This window comes from Hypanus sabinus, chromosome 10, assembly GCF_030144855.1.
Source record: "Hypanus sabinus isolate sHypSab1 chromosome 10, sHypSab1.hap1, whole genome shotgun sequence".
NCBI lineage: Eukaryota > Metazoa > Chordata > Chondrichthyes > Myliobatiformes > Dasyatidae > Hypanus > Hypanus sabinus.
In genome coordinates, this window is record NC_082715.1 from 107,490,964 (window position 1) to 107,510,602 (window position 19,639).

The 19,639-nt window shown below is 53.9% G+C and overlaps 1 protein-coding gene across 1 annotated transcript in view; it reads left to right on the top strand.

Moving 5' to 3' along the window:
• The window catches only part of LOC132401345 (equilibrative nucleoside transporter 1-like), a 379,498-nt gene that overhangs the window by 78,059 nt on the left and 281,800 nt on the right, over window positions 1–19,639 (top strand). Inside the window, exons 7-9 of the mRNA XM_059983474.1 lie at window positions 4,926–5,026; window positions 6,842–6,950; window positions 7,260–7,345. Coding sequence (XP_059839457.1) covers window positions 4,926–5,026; window positions 6,842–6,950; window positions 7,260–7,345 — 296 coding nt within the window. The remainder of the gene's footprint in view (window positions 1–4,925; window positions 5,027–6,841; window positions 6,951–7,259; window positions 7,346–19,639) is intronic.

Below are 19,639 nucleotides of genomic sequence, written 5' to 3' on the forward strand. Positions count from 1 at the left end.
CACTGGTGTAGTTCATGGCTGGGACAGGTTCAGAGTGACATTGGCCAGTGCAGGGAAATGGGATTAGTTCACCGAGGCAACTTGGCTGGCATAGATGATGGGCTGAAGGGCCTCATTCCCTACTGTATGACTCCCGTGCTGTAACAGTTCTGTGTTTCAGTCCAAGTCCGCTGGGGAGCCGGTCCATTACTCTCCGACGGGGTGAGATATGGTGCCGGTCCATTACTCTCCGACAGGGTGAGATATGGTGCTGGTCCATTACTCTCCGACGGGGTGAGATATGGTTCCGGACCATTACTCTCCGACGGGGTGAGATATGGTGCCGGTCCATTACTCTCCGACGGGGTGAGATATGGTTCCGGTCCATTACTCTCCGACGGGGTGAGATATGGTGCCGGACCATTACTCTCCGACGGGGTGAGATATGGTGCCGGTCCATTACTCTCTGATGGGGTGAGATATGGTGCCGGTCCATTACTCTCCGACGGGGTGAGATATGGTTCCGGTCCATTACTCTCCGACAGGGTGAGATATGGTTCCGGTCCATTACTCTCTGACGGGGTGAGATATGGTGCCAGTCCATTACTCTCCGACGGGGTGAGATATGGTTCCGGTCCATTACTCTCCGACAGGGTGAGATATGGTGCTGGTCCATTACTCTCCGACGGGATGAGATATGGTGCTGGTCCATTACTCTCCGACAGGGTGAGATATGGTGCCGGACCATTACTCTCCGACGGGGTGAGATATGGTGCCGGTCCATTACTCTCCGACAGGGTGAGATATGGTGCCGGTCCATTACTCTCTGACGGGGTGAGATATGGTGCCGGACCATTACTCTCCGACGGGGTGAGATATGGTGCTGGTCCATTACTCTCCGACAGGGTGAGATATGGTGCCGGTCCATTACTCTCCGACGGGGTGAGATATGGTGCCGGTCCATTACTCTCCGACGGGGTGAGATATGGTGCCGAAACATTACTCTCTGACAGGGTGAGATATGGTGCCGGTCCATTACTCTCCGACGGGGTGAGATATGGTGCCGGTCCATTACTCTCCGACAGGGTGAGATATGGTGCCGGTCCATTACTCTCTGACGGGGTGAGATATGGTGCCGGTCCATTACTCTCTGACGGGGTGAGATATGGTTCCGGTCCATTACTCTCCGACGGGGTGAGATATGGTGCTGGTCCATTACTCTCCGACGGGGTGAGATATGGTGCTGGTCCATTACTCTCCGACGGGGTGAGATATGGTGGCGGTCCATTACTCTCCGACGGGGTGAGATATGGTGCCGGTCCATTACTCTCCGACAGGGTGAGATATGGTGCCGGTCCATTACTCTTTGACAGGGTGAGATATGGTGCTGGTCCATTACTCCCCGACAGGGTGAGATATGGTGCCGGTCCATTACTCTCCGACAGGGTGAGATATGGTGCCGGTCCATTACTCTCCGACGGGGTGAGATATGGTGCCGGTCCATTACTCTCCGACAGGGTGAGATATGGTGCCGGTCCATTACTCTCCGACGGGGTGAGATATGGTGCCGGTCCATTACTCTCTGACGGGGTGAGATATGGTGCCGGTCCATTACTCTCCGACGGGGTGAGATATGGTTCCGGTCCATTACTCTCCGACGGGGTGAGATATGGTGCCGGTCCATTACTCTCCGACAGAGTGAGATATGGTGCTGGTCCATTACTCTCCGACAGGGTGAGATATGGTGCCGGTCCATTACTCTCTGACGGGGTGAGATATGGTGCCGGTCCATTACTCTCCGACGGGGTGAGATATGGTGGCGGTCCATTACTCTCCGACGGGGTGAGATATGGTGGCGGTCCATTACTCTCCGACGGGGTGAGATATGGTGCCGGTCCATTACTCTCCGACAGGGTGAGATATGGTGCCGGTCCATTACTCTCCGACGGGGTGAGATATGGTGCCGGTCCATTACTCTCCGATAGGATGAGATATGGTGCCGGTCCATTACTCTCCGACAGGATGAGATATGGTGCCGGTCCATTACTCTCCGACAGGATGAGATATGGTGCCGGTCCATTACTCTCCGACAGGGTGAGATATGGTGCCGGTCCATCACTCTCCGACGGGGTGAGATATGGTGCCGGTCCATTACTCTCCGACGGGGTGAGATATGGTGCCGGTCCATTACTCTCCGACGGGGTGAGATATGGTGCCGGTCCATTACTCTCCGACAGGATGAGATATGGTGCCGGACCATTACTCTCCAACAGGGTGAGATATGGTGCTGGTCCATTACTCTCCGACGGGGTGAGATATGGTGCCGGTCCATTACTCTCCGACGGGGTGAGATATGGTGCTGGTCCATTACTCTCCGACGGGGTGAGATATGGTGCTGGACCATTACTCTCCGACGGGGTGAGATATGGTGCCGGTCCATTACTCTCCGACGGGGTGAGATATGGTGCTGGTCCATTACTCTCCGACGGGGTGAGATATGGTGCCGGACCATTACTCTCCGACGGGGTGAGATATGGTGCTGGTCCATTACTCTCCGACAGGGTGAGATATGGTGCTGGTCCATTACTCTCCGACGGGGTGAGATATGGTGCTGGTCCATTACTCTCCGACGGGGTGAGATATGGTGCTGGTCCATTACTCTCCGACGGGATGAGATATGGTGCCGGTCCATTACTCTCCGACGGGGTGAGATATGGTGCCGGTCCATTACTCTCCGACAGGATGAGATATGGTGCCGGTCCATTACTCCCCGACAGGGTGAGATATGGTGCTGGTCCATTACTCTCCGACGGGGTGAGATATGGTGCCGGTCCATTACTCATTGATACGGTGAGATATGGTGCCGGTCCATTACTCTCCGACGGGGTGAGATATGGTGCCGGTCCATTACTCTCCGACGGGGTGAGATATGGTGGCGGTCCATTACTCTCCGACAGGGTGAGATATGGTGCCGGTCCATTACTCTCCGACGGGGTGAGATATGGTGCCGGACCATTACTCTCCAACAGGGTGAGATATGGTGCCGGTCCATTACTCTCCGATAGGGTGAGATATGGTGCCGGTCCATTACTCTTTGACAGGGTGAGATATGGTGCCGGTCCATTACTCTCCGACAGGATGAGATATGGTGCTGGTCCATTACTCTCCGACGGGGTGAGATATGGTGCTGGTCCATTACTCTCCGACAGGGTGAGATATGGTGCCGGTCCGTTACTCTCTGACGGGGTGAGATATGGTGCCGGACCATTACTCTCCGACGGGGTGAGATATGGTGCCGGACCATTACTCTCCGACAGGGTGAGATATGGTGCTGGTCCATTACTCTCCGACGGGGTGAGATATGGTGCCGGACCATTACTCTCCGACGGGGTGAGATATGGTGCCGGACCATTACTCTCCGACAGGGTGAGATATGGTGCCGGTCCATTACTCTCCGACAGGTTGAGATATGGTGCCGGTACATTACTCTCCGATAGGAGGTATATGCTTTTGCCTTCATTGTTCAGGGCACTGAGAAAAGTCATGATGTTCTGATGCTGTTAGACAAAACTTTGATTTGGCCACACGTGGAGTATTGTGTAGATTTCTGGTCGCCTACTTGCAGGAAGGATGTGGATGCTTTGGAGATGGTGTAGAAGAGGTTCACGAAGATGTTGTCTGGGTTAGAGCATGTTAACTAAAGATAAAGGTTGGACAAACCTGGGTTGATTTCCCTGCAGTGTTAGAGGCTGATGGATGACTCTGAGGTTTATAAAACGATGAGAAGCGGAGACAGCCTCTTACCCCTGGGTGAAAATGTTGAACACATGGGCATCGCTTTAAGCTGAGAGGGTGAATTTCAAGGAGGTTTGTAAGGCAAGTTTCTTTTTACACAGAGATCGTCAGGTACCTGGAATGCAATGCTGAGGGAGGTAGTGGAAACAGATATGAGTGCAACATTTAAGAGACATTTAAACAGGCAGGGAATGAGGGAGTGGGGTGGGTATGGACCCGTGTGCAGTTTGAATTGGCATCATGACTGGCACAGAGAGGTTGAAGGGCCTGTCCCTGAGCTGTTCTTTTGGAAGTGCTGGGCTTGAATCCAACTCAAGTCAATGGAGTTGAACAGTTGTAAAAGGAGTTTCCATGAATGACAGCAAACAGTCTGGTCAACAGGATGGTCACACAGGAGCTCGTGCTGGAGAAGGTTCTCCATGGGGTAACGAGAGGGGAAGGGACACTGGATGGACCTTTGAAACAGTGGGGAGGGGTTGAGTGGGTGTCCTGAAGCTGGAAAAACAGATGTTTATACCACAAGAAACGCACCGCAGCACCTCTGCTCCCGCCTGGGAAGCCGACTCCCCACTGCTATGAGCTTCCTAATTTCACGTGACGCACATCCTACTCCTTTTCCACTCCCACCAGCGTTTCTTTTACTTCTACCTTTAATCCTCAGCACCTTTAACGAGATGGTATCCTTCCCCACTCTCCATCGAGTTCCATCCACCCATCACTCTCTCCTACCCCCTTTAAACCCTCCTTAACCTGGTTCCATCCATCTCCTCCCAGCCCCTGTGATACCCTCCCCCTCGCCTGTACGTTGGAAGGGCACAACCCAAACTAACAACCATCCCATTGCCTCCACTGGATTCTTTCAGTAGTTTATTTTCTGTTGGTATTGGGGGGGCGTTGAGTTAATGGTGAGATTAGGGGAGGGTTACTGGGACGAAGGGGAATACAGGACAGGAGGGTCGAGGCAGGGTACGGATTGTGTACAAGGCTTCACTGGTCCAGAAACTACTGTAGATCAATGGTGAACGGTCCTAGGTAGTGGGGAAGAGCAGGAAGCAAGATAGATGGTCAAAATGATCCTGAGACGATCCCTCTGGACTTCCAGTTTGAGGGGAACCGTCAGTGACAGTCCTGACCCTCTTCCCTTGGCACAGATCCCACCTACACCAATGAGAGGAGGTCATCCGCAAATCTAATGGAGACCCACATTGTGGAGAAGGACGGGGAGCTGTCAATCATCAACATCCTGAGGAAGGTGAGAGTCAAGAGGACCAACCCTGTCTGCCTCTCACTCCCTCTACCTCTGCCTGTCTCTATCTGAGTCTCTGCTGGACTTTACAATGAAGGATACAATTAATAGAATTGAGCAAAGCCAACCTCGATTTTGGAAGGGTGATTCTGACTCATTGACTGGAGTTCTCTGAAGATGTGAAGGGTCTAGAAGGCACTCTGTGGAGGGATGGTGGAGCAGAGACGTGGGGGGTCCAGAAGGGACTGGTTGAAGGGGTGGTGGAGCAGACATTTAAGAAGTATCTGGACAAGCACTTGAAGCACAAGCCATGGAAGGTTAGAGACCTAATGAAGTTAAATGGGTGCAAGGGATAGCATAAATTGATGGACTGAAGGGCTTCTTTCTGTGCAACTCCATCACTCTGACAATGGTAAGTAGAATAGATAGAGGGGAGCCAGTGATATGATGTGTTTGATAAGGTCCCAGACTGGAGGTAGGTCAACAAGGAGAGAGCACATGGAACTGGGGTGATGGACTGATGTGTTCATCCATTACCACCATACTCTTCAATACTTTGCCAAAACAAGCACCTGTCTGAAAAACACGATGGTTTGATTCCAGCATCTCTTCTGGCAATGTGATCCAGATGTTAAACACTCTCCATGCACCTCAGGTCCCTTTTAAAATCTCCTTCCTTTTGCCTTAATGCCTCTCCCTCCCTCTCTCTCAGCTCTCTTCCTCTCCTTGCCTCTCATGCTTTGTCTCGCTTTCTCTCGGTCTCTCCCTATCTATCTATCTCACGCTCTCTCTTTTCCTATCCCACGCTCCCTCTTTCCTGGCTCTCTTCCTCTCCTCACCTTGTGCCTTCTCTCCTTCTTTCCAACTCTCTCTCCATCATTCTCTCTTTCCTGGCTCTCTTCCTCTCCTCACCTTGTGCCTTCTCTCCTTCTTTCCAACTCTCTCTCCATCATTCTCTCTTTCCTGGCTCTCTTCCTCTCCTCACCTTGTGCCTTCTCTCCTTCTTTCCAACTCTCTCTCCATCATTCTCTCTTTCCTGGCTCTCTTCCTCTCCTCACCTTGTGCCTTCTCTCCTTCTTTCCAACTCTCTCTCCATCATTCTCTCTTTCCTGGCTCTCTTCCTCTCCTCACCTTGTGCCTTCTCTCCTTCTTTCCAACTCTCTCTCCATCATTCTCTCTTTCCTGGCTCTCTTCCTCTCCTCACCTTGTGCCTTCTCTCCTTCTTTCCAACTCTCTCTCCATCATTCTCTCTTTCCTGGCTCTCTTCCTCTCCTCACCTTGTGCCTTCTCTCCTTCTTTCCAACTCTCTCTCCATCATTCTCTCTTTCCTGGCTCTCTTCCTCTCCTCACCTTGTGCCTTCTCTCCTTCTTTCCAACTCTCTCTCCATCATTCTCTCTTTCCTGGCTCTCTTCTTCTCCTCACCTTGTGCCTTCTCTCCTTCTTTCCAACTCTCTCTCCATCATTCTCTCTTTCCTGGCTCTCTTCCTCTCCTCACCTTGTGCCTTCTCTCCTTCTTTCCAACTCTCTCTCCATCATTCTCTCTTTCCTGGCTCTCTTCCTCTCCTCACCTTGTGCCTTCTCTCCTTCTTTCCAACTCTCTCTCCATCATTCTCTCTTTCCTGGCTCTCTTCTTCTCCTTGCCTCTCATGCTCTGTCTCTTTTCTCTCTCTCTCCCTCTCTGTTTCTGTCACTCTGCCTCTCTCTCTGTACCCCTCTAACTCACTTGCGCTCACTCTCTCTATCCGTGGTTTTGTGTGTGTGAGGGAGATTCCCCCTCCACCGTGGTGCCTCATGTAACTCTGACCCCTCGCTCTCTGCAGATCTGGCTCTCTGCACTGCAGGTTTGGCTGGTGTTTGCTGTCACCATTGGAGTTTTCCCATCCGTCACTGTGGATACCAGGTCCTCCATCTCTGCAGATGGGATGTGGGGTAGGTATGGTGGGGTGTGAGGTGAGGGGTGTGGTTGGAGGTGGGGGTTTTGGGAAAGGTGTGGAAGAAGGGGAGGGGTGTGTCTAGGCCTGGACTCCAGAATCCCTCCTGTTCCCCTGGGAACCTCGGGTGTCTTGACCTGGTCTGTAACCTCGGAGGGACTCTCCTGCCCTGCTAAAGGGCAGCAGTTGTGGGTCCGAGTCTCAGTGACTACATACCCTCCATATCGCCCATGGGAGATTGCCCCTTCCAGTATGCCCCCGACACTCACCTTGGTCTGACCATGGGTGACCTTCTGTCTCTCTCCAGGAGTTTACTTCATACCCATCTCCTGCTTCCTGGTGTTCAACGTCTTCGACTGGCTGGGTCGCAGTCTAACAGCAGTCTGCATGTGGGTGAGTGTGTGTACACTCCGTGTGGGTGTACACTCATGTGTGTGTGTGTGTACACTCTGTGTGTGTACAATCCATGTGAGTGTGTACACCGTGTGGGTGAGTGTGTGTGCACTGTGTGTGGGGGTGAGTGTGTGTGTACTGTGTGTGGGGGTGAGTGTGTGTGTACTCTGTGTGTGGGTGAGTGAGTGTGTGTACTGTGTGTGTGGGTGAGTGTGTAACCTGTGTGTGGGGGTGAGTGTGTGTGTACTCTGTGTGGGATGAGTGTGTGTGTACTCTGTGTGGGGGTGAGTGTGTGTGTACTGTGTGTGGGGGTGAGTGAGTGTGTGTACTGTGTGTGTGGGTGAGTGTGTAACCTGTGTGTGGGGGTGAGTGTGTGTGTATGTGTGGGGGTGAGTGTGTGTGTACTCTGTGTGTGGGGTGAGTGTGTGTGTACTCTGTGTATGGGGGTGAGTGTGTGGGGTAGTCTGTGTGCGGGGGTGAGTGTGTGTGTACTGTGTGTGTGTGGGTGAGTGTGTGTGTACTCTGTGTGTGGGGGTGAGTGTGTGTGTACTGTGTGTGGGTGAGTGTGTGTGTACTGTGTGTGTGGGGGTGAGTGTGTGTACTCTGTGTGGGGGTGAGTGTGTGTGTACTGTGTGTGGGTGAGTGTGTGTGTACTCTGTGTGTGGGGGTGAGTGTGTGTGTACTGTGTGTGGGGGTGTGTGTGTGTGTACTCTGTGTGTGGGGGTGAGTGTGTGTACTCTGTGTGGGGGTGAGTGTGTGTGTACTGTGTGTGGGGGTGAGTGTGTGTGTACTCTGTGTGTGGGGGTGAGTGTGTGTGTACTGTGTGTGGGTGAGTGTGTGTGTACTGTGTGTGTGGGGGTGAGTGTGTGTACTCTGTGTGTGGGGGTGAGTGTGTGTGTACTCTGTGTGGGGGTGAGTATGTGTACTGTGTGTGTGGGTGAGTGTGTGTGTACTCTGTGTGTGTGGGTGAGTGTGTGTGTACTCTGTGTGGGGGTGAGTGTGTGTACTGTGTGTGTGGGTGAGTGTGTGTGTACTCTGTGTGTGGGTGAGTGTGTGTGTACTCTGTGTGTGGGGGTGAGTGTGTGTGTACTCTGTGTGGGGGTGAGTGTGTGTGTGTACACTCTGGGGGTGAGAGAATGTGGACTCTGTGTGGGGGTGAGTGTGTGTGTACTGTGTGTGGGGTGAGTGAGTGTGTACTCTGTGTGGGGGTGAGTGTGTGTGTGTGTACACTCTGGGGGTGAGAGAATGTGGACTGTGTGTGGGGGTGAGTGTGTGTGTACTGTGTGTGGGGTGAGTGTGTGTGTGTGTACACTCTGGGGGTGAGAGAATGTGGACTGTGTGTGGGGGTGAGTGTGTGTGTACTCTGTGTGTGGGTGAGTGTGTATTCTGTGTGGAGATGAGGGAATGTGTGTACTGTATGTATGGGTGAGTGTGTGTGTACTCTGTGTGGGGGTGTGTGTGTGTGTACTCTGTGTGGGTGAGTGTGTGTTTACTCTGTGTGGGGGTGGGTGTGTGTGTACTGTGTGTGGGGGTGAGTGTGTGTGTACTCTGTGTGGGGGTGAGTGTGTGTACTCTATGTGTGTGTGGGTGAGTGTGTGTGGCGGAGAGTGTGTGTGTACTCTATGTGTGTGTGGGTGAGTGTGTACTCTGTGTGGGGGTGAGTGTGTGTGTACTCTATGTGTGTGTGAGTGTGTGTGTACTCTATGTGTGTGTGAGTGTGTGTGTACTCTGTGTGGGGGTGTGTGTGTACTCTGTGTGCGAGGTGAGTGTGTGTGTACTCTGTGTGGGGGTGAGTGTGTGTGTACTCTGTGTGGGGGTGAGTGTGTGTGTACTGTGTGTGGGTGAGTGTGTGTGTACTCTGTGTGTGGGGTGAGTGTGTGTGTACTGTGTGTGGGTGAGTGTGTGTGTACTCTGTGTGTGGGGTGAGTGTGTGTGTACTCTGTGTGGGTGAGTGTGTGTGTACTCTGTGTGTGGGGGTGAGTGTGTGTGTACTGTGTGTGGGGGTGAGTGTGTGTGTACTCTGTGTGTGGGGGTGAGTGTGTGTGTACTGTGTGTGGGTGAGTGTGTACTCTGTGTGTGGGGGTGAGTGTGTGTACTCTGTGTGGGGGTGAGAGTGTGTGTACTGTGTGTGGGGGTGAGTGTGTGTGTACTCTGTGTGTGGGGGTGAGTGTGTGTGTACTGTGTGTGGGGGTGAGTGTGTGTGTACTCTGTGTGTGGGGGTGAGTGTGTGTGTACTCTGTGTGGGGGTGAGTGTGTGTGTACTCTGTGTGGGGGTGAGTATGTGTACTGTGTGTGGGGGTGTGTGTGTGTGTACTCTGTGTGTGGGGGTGAGTGTGTGTGTACTCTGTGTGGGGGTGAGTGTGTGTAGTCTGTGTGGGGGTGAGTGTGTGTGTACTCTGTGTGTGGGGGTGAGTGTGTGTGTACTGTGTGTGGGGGTGAGTGTGTGTGTACTCTGTGTGTGGGTGAGTGTGTGTGTACTGTGTGTGGGGGTGAGTGTGTGTGTACTCTGTGTGGGGGTGAGTGTGTGTAGTCTGTGTGTGGGGGTGAGTGTGTGTGTACTCTGTGTGTGTGTACTCTGTGTGTGGGGGTGAGTGTGTGTGTACTCTGTGTGTGGGGGTGAGTGTGTGTGTACTCTGTGTGGGGGTGAGTGTGTGTGTACTGTGTGTGGGTGAGTGTGTGTGTACTGTGTGTGTGGGGGTGAGTGTGTGTACTCTGTGTGTGGGGGAGAGTGTGTGTGTACTCTGTGTGTGTGTACTCTGTGTGTGGGGGTGAGTGTGTGTGTACTCTGTGTGTGTGTACTCTGTGTGTGGGGGAGAGTGTGTGTGTACTCTGTGTGTGTGTACTCTGTGTGTGGGGGTGAGTGTGTGTGTACTCTGTGTGGGGGTGAGTATGTGTGTACTCTGTGTGGGGGTGAGTGTGTGTAGTCTGTGTGGGGGTGAGTGTGTGTGTACTCTGTGTGTGGGGGTGAGTGTGTGTGTACTCTGTGTGGGGGTGAGTGTGTGTAGTCTGTGTGGGGGTGAGTGTGTGTGTACTCTGTGTGTGGGGGTGAGTGTGTGTGTACTGTGTGTGGGGGTGAGTATGTGTGTACTGTGTGTGGGGGTGAGTGTGTGTGTACTGTGTGTGTGGGGGTGAGTGTGTGTACTCTGTGTGTGGGGGAGAGTGTGTGTGTACTGTGTGTGTGGGGGTGAGTGTGTGTGTACTCTGTGTGTGGGGGTGAGTGTGTGTGTACTGTGTGTGGGGGAGAGTGTGTGTGTACTCTGTGTGTGGGTGAGTGTGTGTGTACTCTGTGTGTGGGGGTGAGTGTGTGTGTACTGTGTGTGGGGGTGAGTGTGTGTGTACTCTGTGTGTGGGTGAGTGTGTGTGTACTGTGTGTGGGGGTGAGTGTGTGTGTACTGTGTGTGTGGGGGTGAGTGTGTGTACTCTGTGTGTGGGGGAGAGTGTGTGTGTACTGTGTGTGTGGGGGTGAGTGTGTGTGTACTCTGTGTGTGGGGGTGAGTGTGTGTGTACTGTGTGTGGGGGAGAGTGTGTGTGTACTCTGTGTGTGGGTGAGTGTGTGTGTACTCTGTGTGTGGGGGTGAGTGTGTGTACTCTGTGTGGGGGTGAGAGTGTGTGTACTGTGTGTGGGGGTGAGTGTGTGTGTACTCTGTGTGGGGGTGAGTGTGTGTGTACTCTGTGTGTGGGGGTGAGTGTGTGTGTACTGTGTGTGGGGGTGAGTGTGTGTGTACTCTGTGTGGGGGTGAGTGTGTGTACTGTGTGTGTGGGTGAGTGTGTGTGTACTCTGTGTGTGGGGGTGAGTGTGTGTGTACTGTGTCTGTGGGGGTGAGTGTGTGTGTGTACACTCTGGGGGTGAGAGAATGTGGACTGTGTGTGGGGGTGAGTGTGTGTGTACTCTGTGTGGGGGTGAGTGTGTGTGTACTCTGTGTGTGGGTGAGTGTGTGTGTGTACACTCTGGGGGTGAGAGAATGTGGACTGTGTGTGGGGGTGAGTGTGTGTGTACTCTGTGTGGGGGTGAGTGTGTGTGTGTACACTCTGTGTGGGGGTGAGTGTGTACTCTGTGTGTGGGGTGAGTGTGTGTGTACACTGTGTGTGGGTGATTGTGTGTGTACTGTGTGTGGGGGTGAGTGTGTGTTTACTCTGTGTGGGGGTGAGTGTGTACTCTGTGTGTGGGGTGAGTGTGTGTGTACTCTGTGTGTGGGTGATTGTGTGTGTACTGTGTGTGGGGCTGAGTGTGTGTGTACACTCTGGGGGTGAGAGAATGTGGACTGTGTGTGGGGGTGAGTGTGTGTGTACTCTGTGTGTGGGGTGAGTGTGTGTGTAGTCTGTGTGGGGGTGAGTGTGTGTGTACTGTGTGTGGGGTGAGTGTGTGTACTGTGTGTGTGGGTGTGTGTGTGTACTGTGTGTGTGGGGGTGAGTGTGTGTGTACTCTGTGTGGGGGTGAGTGTGTGTGTAGTCTGTGTGGGGGTGAGTGTGTGTGTACTCTGTGTGTGGGGGTGAGTGTGTGTGTACTGTGTGTGTGGGTGAGTGTGTGTGTACTGTGTGTGTGGGTGAGTGTGTACTCTGTGTGTGGGGGTGAGTGTGTGTGTACTCTGTGTGGGGGTGAGTGTGTGTGTAGTCTGTGTGTGGGGGTGAGTGTGTGTGTACTGTGTGTGTGTGGGTGAGTGTGTGTGTACTCTGTGTGTGGGGGTGAGTGTGTGTGTACTGTGTGTGGGTGAGTGTGTGTGTACTGTGTGTGTGGGGGTGAGTGTGTGTACTCTGTGTGGGGGTGAGTGTGTGTGTACTGTGTGTGGGTGAGTGTGTGTGTACTCTGTGTGTGGGGGTGAGTGTGTGTGTACTGTGTGTGGGGGTGTGTGTGTGTGTACTCTGTGTGTGGGGGTGAGTGTGTGTACTCTGTGTGGGGGTGAGTGTGTGTGTACTGTGTGTGGGGGTGAGTGTGTGTGTACTCTGTGTGTGGGGGTGAGTGTGTGTGTACTGTGTGTGGGTGAGTGTGTGTGTACTGTGTGTGTGGGGGTGAGTGTGTGTACTCTGTGTGGGGGTGAGTGTGTGTGTACTGTGTGTGGGGGTGAGTGTGTGTGTAGTCTGTGTGGGGGTGAGTGTGTGTGTACTGTGTGTGGGGGTGAGTGTGTGTGTACTGTGTGTGGGGGTGAGTGTGTGTGTAGTCTGTGTGTGGGGGTGAGTGTGTGTGTACTGTGTGTGGGTGAGTGTGTGTGTGTACTGTGTGTGGGGGTGAGTGTGTGTGTACTCTGTGTGTGGGGGTGAGTGTGTGTGTAGTCTGTGTGTGTGGGGGTGAGTGTGTGTGTACTGTGTGGGGGGTGAGTGTGTGTGTAGTCTGTGTGTGGGGGTGAGTGTGTGTGTGTACTGTGTGTGGGGGTGAGTGTGTGTGTACTCTGTGTGTGGGGGTGAGTGTGTGTGTACTCTGTGTGGGGGTGAGTGTGTGTACTCTGTGTGGGGGTGAGTGTGTGTAGTCTGTGTGGGGGTGAGTGTGTGTGTGTACTGTGTGTGGGGGTGAGTGTGTGTACTCTGTGTCGGGGTGAGTGTGTGTAGTCTGTGTGGGGGTGAGTGTGTGAACTCTGTGTGGGGGTGAGTGTGTGTAGTCTGTGTGGGGGTGAGTGTGTGTGTACTGTGTGTGGGGGTGAGTGTGTGTGTGTACTGTGTGTGGGGGTGAGTGTGTGTACTCTGTGTGGGGGTGAGTGTGTGTAGTCTGTGTGGGGGTGAGTGTGTGTACTCTGTGTGGGGGTGAGTGTGTGTACTCTGTGTGGGGGTGAGTGTGTGTGTACTCTGTGTGGGGTGAGTGTGTGTGTACTCTGTGTGGGGGTGAGTGTGTGTGTACTGTGTGTGGGGGTGAGTGTGTGGGCACTGTGTGTGTGGGGGTGAGTGTGTGTGTACTCTGTGTGGGGGTGAGTGTGTGTGTACTCTGTGTGTGTGGGTGAGTGTGTGTGTACTGTGTGTGGGTGAGTGTGTGTGTACTGTGTGTGGGGGTGAGTGTGTGTGTACTGTGTGTGGGTGAGTGTGTGTGTACTGTGTGTGGGGGTGAGTGTGTGTGTACTGTGTGTGGGTGAGTGTGTGTGTACTGTGTGTGGGGGTGAGTGTGTGTGTACTGTGTGTGGGTGAGTGTGTGTGTACTGTGTGTGGGGGTGAGTGTGTGTGTACTCTGTGTGGGGGTGAGTGTGTGTGTACTGTGTGTGTGGGGGTGAGTGTGTGTGTACTCTGTGTGTGGGGGTGAGTGTGTGTACTCTGTGTGGGGGTGAGTGTGTGTGTACTCTGTGTGTGTGGGTGAGTGTGTGTGTACTCTATGTGTCTGTGTGGGGTGAGTGTGTGTACTGTATGTGTGGGGGTGAGTGTGTGTGCACTGTGTGGGGGTGAGTGTGTGTGCACTGTGTGTGGGGGTGAGTGTGTGTGTACTCTGTGTGGGGGTGAGTGTGTGTGTGCTGTGTGTGGGGGTGAGTGTGTGTGTACTGTGTGTGTGGGCGTGAGTGTGTGTGTACTGTGTGTGGGGGTGAGTGTGTGTGTACTGTATGTGTGGGGGTGAGTGTGTGTGTACTCTGTGTGGGGGTGAGTGTGTGTGTACTGTATGTGTGGGGGTGAGTGTGTGTGTACTGTATGTGTGGGGGTGAGTGTGTGTGTGCTGTGTGTGGGGGTGAGTGTGTGTGTACTGTATGTGTGGGGGTGAGTGTGTGTGTACTGTATGTGTGGGGGTGAGTGTGTGTGCACTGTGTGGGGGTGAGTGTGTGTGCACTGTGTGTGGGGGTGAGTGTGTGTGTACTCTGTGTGTGGGTGAGTGTGTGTGTACTGTGTGTGGGCGTGAGTGTGTGTGTACTGTGTGTGGGGGTGAGTGTGTGTGTACTCTGTGTGGGGGTGAGTGTGTGTGTGCTGTGTGTGGGGGTGAGTGTGTGTGTACTGTGTGTGGGGGTGAGTGTGTGTGTACTGTGTGTGGGGTGAGTGTGTGTGTACTGTGTGTGGGGGTGAGTGTGTGTGTACTCTGTGTGGGGGTGAGTGTGTGTGTACTCTGTGTGTGGGGGTGAGTGTGTGTGTACTGTGTGTGGGGGTGAGTGTGTAACCTGTGTGTGGGTGAGTGTGTACTCTGTGTGTGGGGGTGAGTGTGTGGGGTAGTCTGTGTGCGGGGTGAGTGTGTGTGTACTCTGTGTGTGGGTGAGTGTGTGTACACTCTGTGTGTGGGGGTGAGTGTGTGTGTACTCTGTGTATGGGGGTGAGTGTGTGTGTACTCTGTGTATGGGGGTGAGTGTGTGTGTAGTCTGTGTGCGGGGTGAGTGTGTGTGTACTCTGTGTGTGGGTGAGTGTGTGTACACTCTGTGTGGGGGTGAGTGTGTGTGTACTGTGTGTGGGGTGAGTGTGTGTGTACACTCTGTGTGGGGGTGAGTGTGTGTGTACTCTGTGTGTGTACTCTGTGTGTGGGTGAGTGTGTGTGTACTGTGTGTGGGTGAGTGTGTGTGTACTCTGTGTGTGGGTGAGTGTGTGTGTACTCTGTGTGTGTGTACTGTGTGTGGGGGTGAGTGTGTGTGTACTGTGTGTGGGGTGAGTGAGTGTGTGTACTGTGTGGGGGTGAGTGTGTGTGCTGTGTGTGGGTGAGTGTGTGTGTACTCTGTGGGGGTGAGTGTGTGTAGTCTGTGTGTGGGTGTGAGTGTGTGTACTCTGTGTGTGGGGGTGAGTGTGTGTGTACTCTGTGTGGGGGTGAGTGTGTGTGTACTGTGTGTGGGGGTGAGTGTGTGTGTGCTGTGTGTGGGGGTGTGTGTGTGTACTCTGTGTGGGGGTGAGTGTGTGTGTACTGTGTGTGGGGGTGTGTGTGTGTACTCTGTGTGGGGGTGAGTGTGTGTACTCTGTGTGGGGGTGTGTGTGTGTACTCTGTGTGGGGGTGAGTGTGTGTGTACTCTGTGTGGGGGTGTGTGTGTGTACTGTGTGTGGGGTGAGTGTGTGTGTACTCTGTGTGGGTGTGTGTGTGTGTACTGTGTGTGGGGGTGTGTGTGTGTACTCTGTGTGGGGGTGAGTGTGTGTGTACTCTGTGTGGGGGTGTGTGTGTGTACTGTGTGTGGGGGTGTGTGTGTGTACTCTGTGTGGGGGTGAGTGTGTGTGTACTCTGTGTAAGGGTGTGTGTGTGTGTACTGTGTGTGGGTGTGTGTGTGTGTACTGTGTGTGGGGGTGTGTGTGTGTACTCTGTGTGGGGGTGAGTGTGTGTGTACTCTGTGTGGGGGTGAGTGTGTGTGTACTGTGTGGGGGGTGAGTGTGTGTGTACTCTGTGTGGGGGTGAGTGTGTGTGTACTGTGTGTGGGGGTGTGTGTGTGTACTGTGTGTGGGGGTGTGTGTGTGTACTCTGTGTGGGGGTGAGTGTGTGTGTACTCTGTGTGGGGGTGTGTGTGTGTACTGTGTGTGGGGGTGTGTGTGTGTACTCTGTGTGGGGGTGAGTGTGTGTGTGTACTGTGTGTGGGGTGAGTGTGTGTGTACTGTGTGGGGGGTGAGTGTGTGTGTACTGTGTGTGGGGGTGAGTGTGTGTGTACTCTGTGTGTGGGGGTGAGTGTGTGTGTACTCTGTGTGGGGGTGAGTGTGTGTGCACTGTGTGTGTGGGGGTGAGTGTGTGTGTACTCTGTGTGGGGGTGAGTGTGTGTGTACTCTGTGTGGGGTGAGTGTGTGTGTACTCTGTGTGTGGGGGTGAGTGTGTGTGTACTGTGTGTGGGGGGGTGATTGTGTGTGTACTCTGTGTGGGGGTGAGTGTGTGTGTACTGTGTGTGGGGGTGAGTGTGTGTGTACTGTGTGTGGGGGGTGAGTGTATGTGTACTCTGTGTATGGGGGTGAGTGTGTGTACTCTGTGTGGGGGTGTGTGTGTGTGTAGTCTGTGTGGGGGTGAGTGTGTGTGTACTCTGTGTGTGGGGGTGAGTGTGTGTGTACTCTGTGTATGGGGGTGAGTGTGTGTGTACTGTGTGTGGGGGTGAGTGTGTGTGTACTCTGTGTATGGGGGTGAGTGTGTGTGTACTGTATGTGTGGGGGTGAGTGTGTGTGTACTCTGTGTGGGGGTGAGTGTGTGTACTCTGTGTGGGGGTGTGTGTGTGTGTAGTCTGTGTGGGGGTGAGTGTGTGTGCACTGTGTGTGGGGGTGAGTGTGTGTGTACTGTGTGTGGGGGTGAGTGTGTGTACTCTCTGTGTGGGGGTGAGTGTGTGTGCACTGTGTGTGGGGGTGAGTGTGTGTGTACTCTGTGTGGGGGTGAGTGTGTGTGTACTCTGTGTGGGGGGGTGAGTGTGTGTGTACTGTGTGTGGGGGTGAGTGTGTGTGCACTGTGTGTGGGGGTGAGTGTGTGTGTACTGTGTGTGGGGGTGAGTGTGTGTGCACTGTGTGTGGGGGTGAGTGTGTGTGTACTCTGTGTGTGGGTGAGTGTGTGTGTACTCTGTGTGGGGGTGAGTGTGTGTGCACTGTGTGTGGTGGTGAGTGTGTGTACTCTGTGTGGGGGTGAGTGTGTGTGTACTGTGTGTGGGGGTGAGTGTGTGTGCACTGTGTGTGGGGGTGAGTGTGTGTACTCTGTGTGGGGGGGTGAGTGTGTGTGTACTGTGTGTGGGGGTGAGTGTGTGTGCACTGTGTGTGGGGGTGAGTGTGTGTGTACTCTGTGTGTGGGGGTGAGTGTGTGTGTACTCTGTGTGGGGTGAGTGAGTGTGTACTCTGTGTGTGGGGGTGAGTGTGTGTGTACTCTGTGTGTGGGGGTGAGTGTGTGTGTACTGTGTGTGGGGGTGAGTGTGTGTGTACTCTGTGTGTGGGGGTGAGTGTGTGTGTACTGTGTGTGGGGGTGAGTGTGTGTGTGTACTGTGTGGGGGTGAGTGTGTGTGCACTGTGTGTGAGGGTGAGTGTGTGTGTACTGTGTGTGGGGGTGAGTGTGTGTGTACTGTGTGTGTGGGTGTGTGTGTGTGTAGTCTGTGTGGGGGTGAGTGTGTGTGTACTCTGTGTGGGGGTGAGTGTGTGTGTACTCTGTGTGGGGTGAGTGTGTGTGTACTGTGTGGGGGTGAGTGTGTGTGCACTGTGTGTGGGGGTGAGTGTGTGTGTACTGTGTGTGGGGGTGAGTGTGTGTGTACTGTGTGTGTGGGTGTGTGTGTGTGTAGTCTGTGTGGGGGTGAGTGTGTGTGTACTGTGTGTGGGGGTGAGTGTGTGTGTACTCTGTGTGGGGTGAGTGTGTGTGTACTCTGTGTGGGGGTGAGTGTGTGTGTACTGTGTGTGTGGGTGTGTGTGTGTGTAGTCTGTGTGGGGGTGAGTGTGTGTGTACTCTGTGTGTGGGGGTGAGTATGTGTACTGTGTGTGGGGGTGAGTGTGTGTGTACTCTGTGTGGGGGTGAGTGTGTGTGTAGTCTGTGTGGGGGTGAGTGTGTGTGTACTCTGTGTGGGGGTGAGTGTGTGTGTACTCTGTGTGGGGGTGTGTGTGTGTGTAGTCTGTGTGGGGGTGAGTGTGTGTGTACTCTGTGTGTGGGGGTGAGTGTGTGTGTACTGTGTGTGGGGGTGAGTGTGTGTGTACTCTGTGTGGGGGTGAGTGTGTGTGTACTCTGGGGGGTGAGTGTGTGTGTAGTCTGTGTGTGGGGGTGAGTGTGTGTGTACTCTGTGTGGGGGTGAGTGTGTGTGTATCTGTGTGTGGGGGTGAGTGTGTGTGTACTTGTGTGTGGGGGTGAGTGTGTGTGTACTGTGTGTGTGGGGTGAGTGTGTGTGTACTGTGTGTGGGGGTGAGTGTGTGTGTACTGTGTGTGTGGGGTGAGTGTGTGTGTACTGTGTGTGGGGGTGAGTGTGTGTACTGTGTGTGGGGTGAGTGTGTGTGTACTGTGTGTGTGGGGGTGAGTGTGTGTGTACTGTGTGTGTGGGGTGAGTGTGTGTGTACTGTGTGTGGGGGTGAGTGTGTGTGTACTCTGTGTGTGGGGGTGAGTGTGTGTGTACTGTGTGTGGGGGTGAGTGTGTGTGTACTGTGTGTGGGGGTGAGTGTGTGTGTACTCTGTGTGTGGGGGTGAGTGTGTGTGTACTCTGTGTGTGGGGGTGAGTGTGTGTGTACTGTGTGTGTGGGGTGAGTGTGTGTGTACTGTGTGTGGGGTGAGTGTGTGTGTACTGTGTGTGGGGGTGAGTGTGTGTGTACTCTGTGTGTGGGGGTGAGTGTGTGTGTACTGTGTGTGGGGGTGAGTGTGTGTGTACTCTGTGTGTGGGGGTGAGTGTGTGTGTACTGTGTGTGGGGGTGAGTGTGTGTGTACTGTGTGTGGGGGTGAGTGTGTGTGTACTCTGTGTGTGGGGGTGAGTGTGTGTGTACTGTGTGTGGGGGTGAGTGTGTGTGTACTGCTGTGTGTGGGGTGAGTGTGTGTGTACTCTGTGTGTGGGGGTGAGTGTGTGTGTACTGTGTGTGGGGGTGAGTGTGTGTGTACTGTGTGTGGGGGTGAGTGTGTGTGTACTCTGTGTGTGGGGGTGAGTGTGTGTGTACTGTGTGTGGGGGTGAGTGTGTGTGTACTGTGTGTGGGGGGTGAGTGTGTGTGTACTCTGTGTGGGGGTGAGTGTGTGTGTACTCTGTGTGTGGGGGTGAGTGTGTGTGTACTGTGTGTGTGGGGTGAGTGTGTGTGTACTGTGTGTGGGGGTGAGTGTGTGTACTGTGTGTGTGGGGGTGAGTGTGTGTGTACTGTGTGTGGGGGTGAGTGTGTGTGTACTGTGTGTGGGGGTGAGTGTGTGTGTACTCTGTGTGTGGGGGTGAGTGTGTGTGTACTGCTGTGTGGGGGTGAGTGTGTGTGTACTCTGTGTGTGGGGGTGAGTGTGTGTGTACTGTGTGTGTGGGGGTGAGTGTGTGTGTACTGTGTGTGGGGGTGAGTGTGTGTGTACTGTGTGTGTGGGGTGAGTGTGTGTGTACTGTATGTGTGGGGTGAGTGTGTGTGTACTGTGTGTGGGGGTGAGTGTGTGTGTACTCTGTGTGTGGGGGTGAGTGTGTGTGTACTGTGTGTGTGGGGTGAGTGTGTGTGTACTGTGTGTGGGGGTGAGTGTGTGTGTACTGTGTGTGGGGGTGAGTGTGTGTGTACTCTGTGTGTGTGGGGGTGAGTGTGTGTGTACTCTGTGTGTGGGGGTGAGTGTGTGTGTACTGTGTGTGTGGGGTGAGTGTGTGTGTACTGTGTGTGGGTGAGTGTGTGTGTACTGTGTGTGTGGGGGTTGAGTGTGTGTGTACTCTGTGGTGGGGGTGAGTGTGTGTGTACTCTGTGTGGGGTGAGTGTGTGTGTACCTGTGTGTGGGGGTGAGTTGTGTGTGTACTGTGTGTGGGGGTGAGTGTGTGTGTACTGTGTGTGGGGGGTGAGTGTGT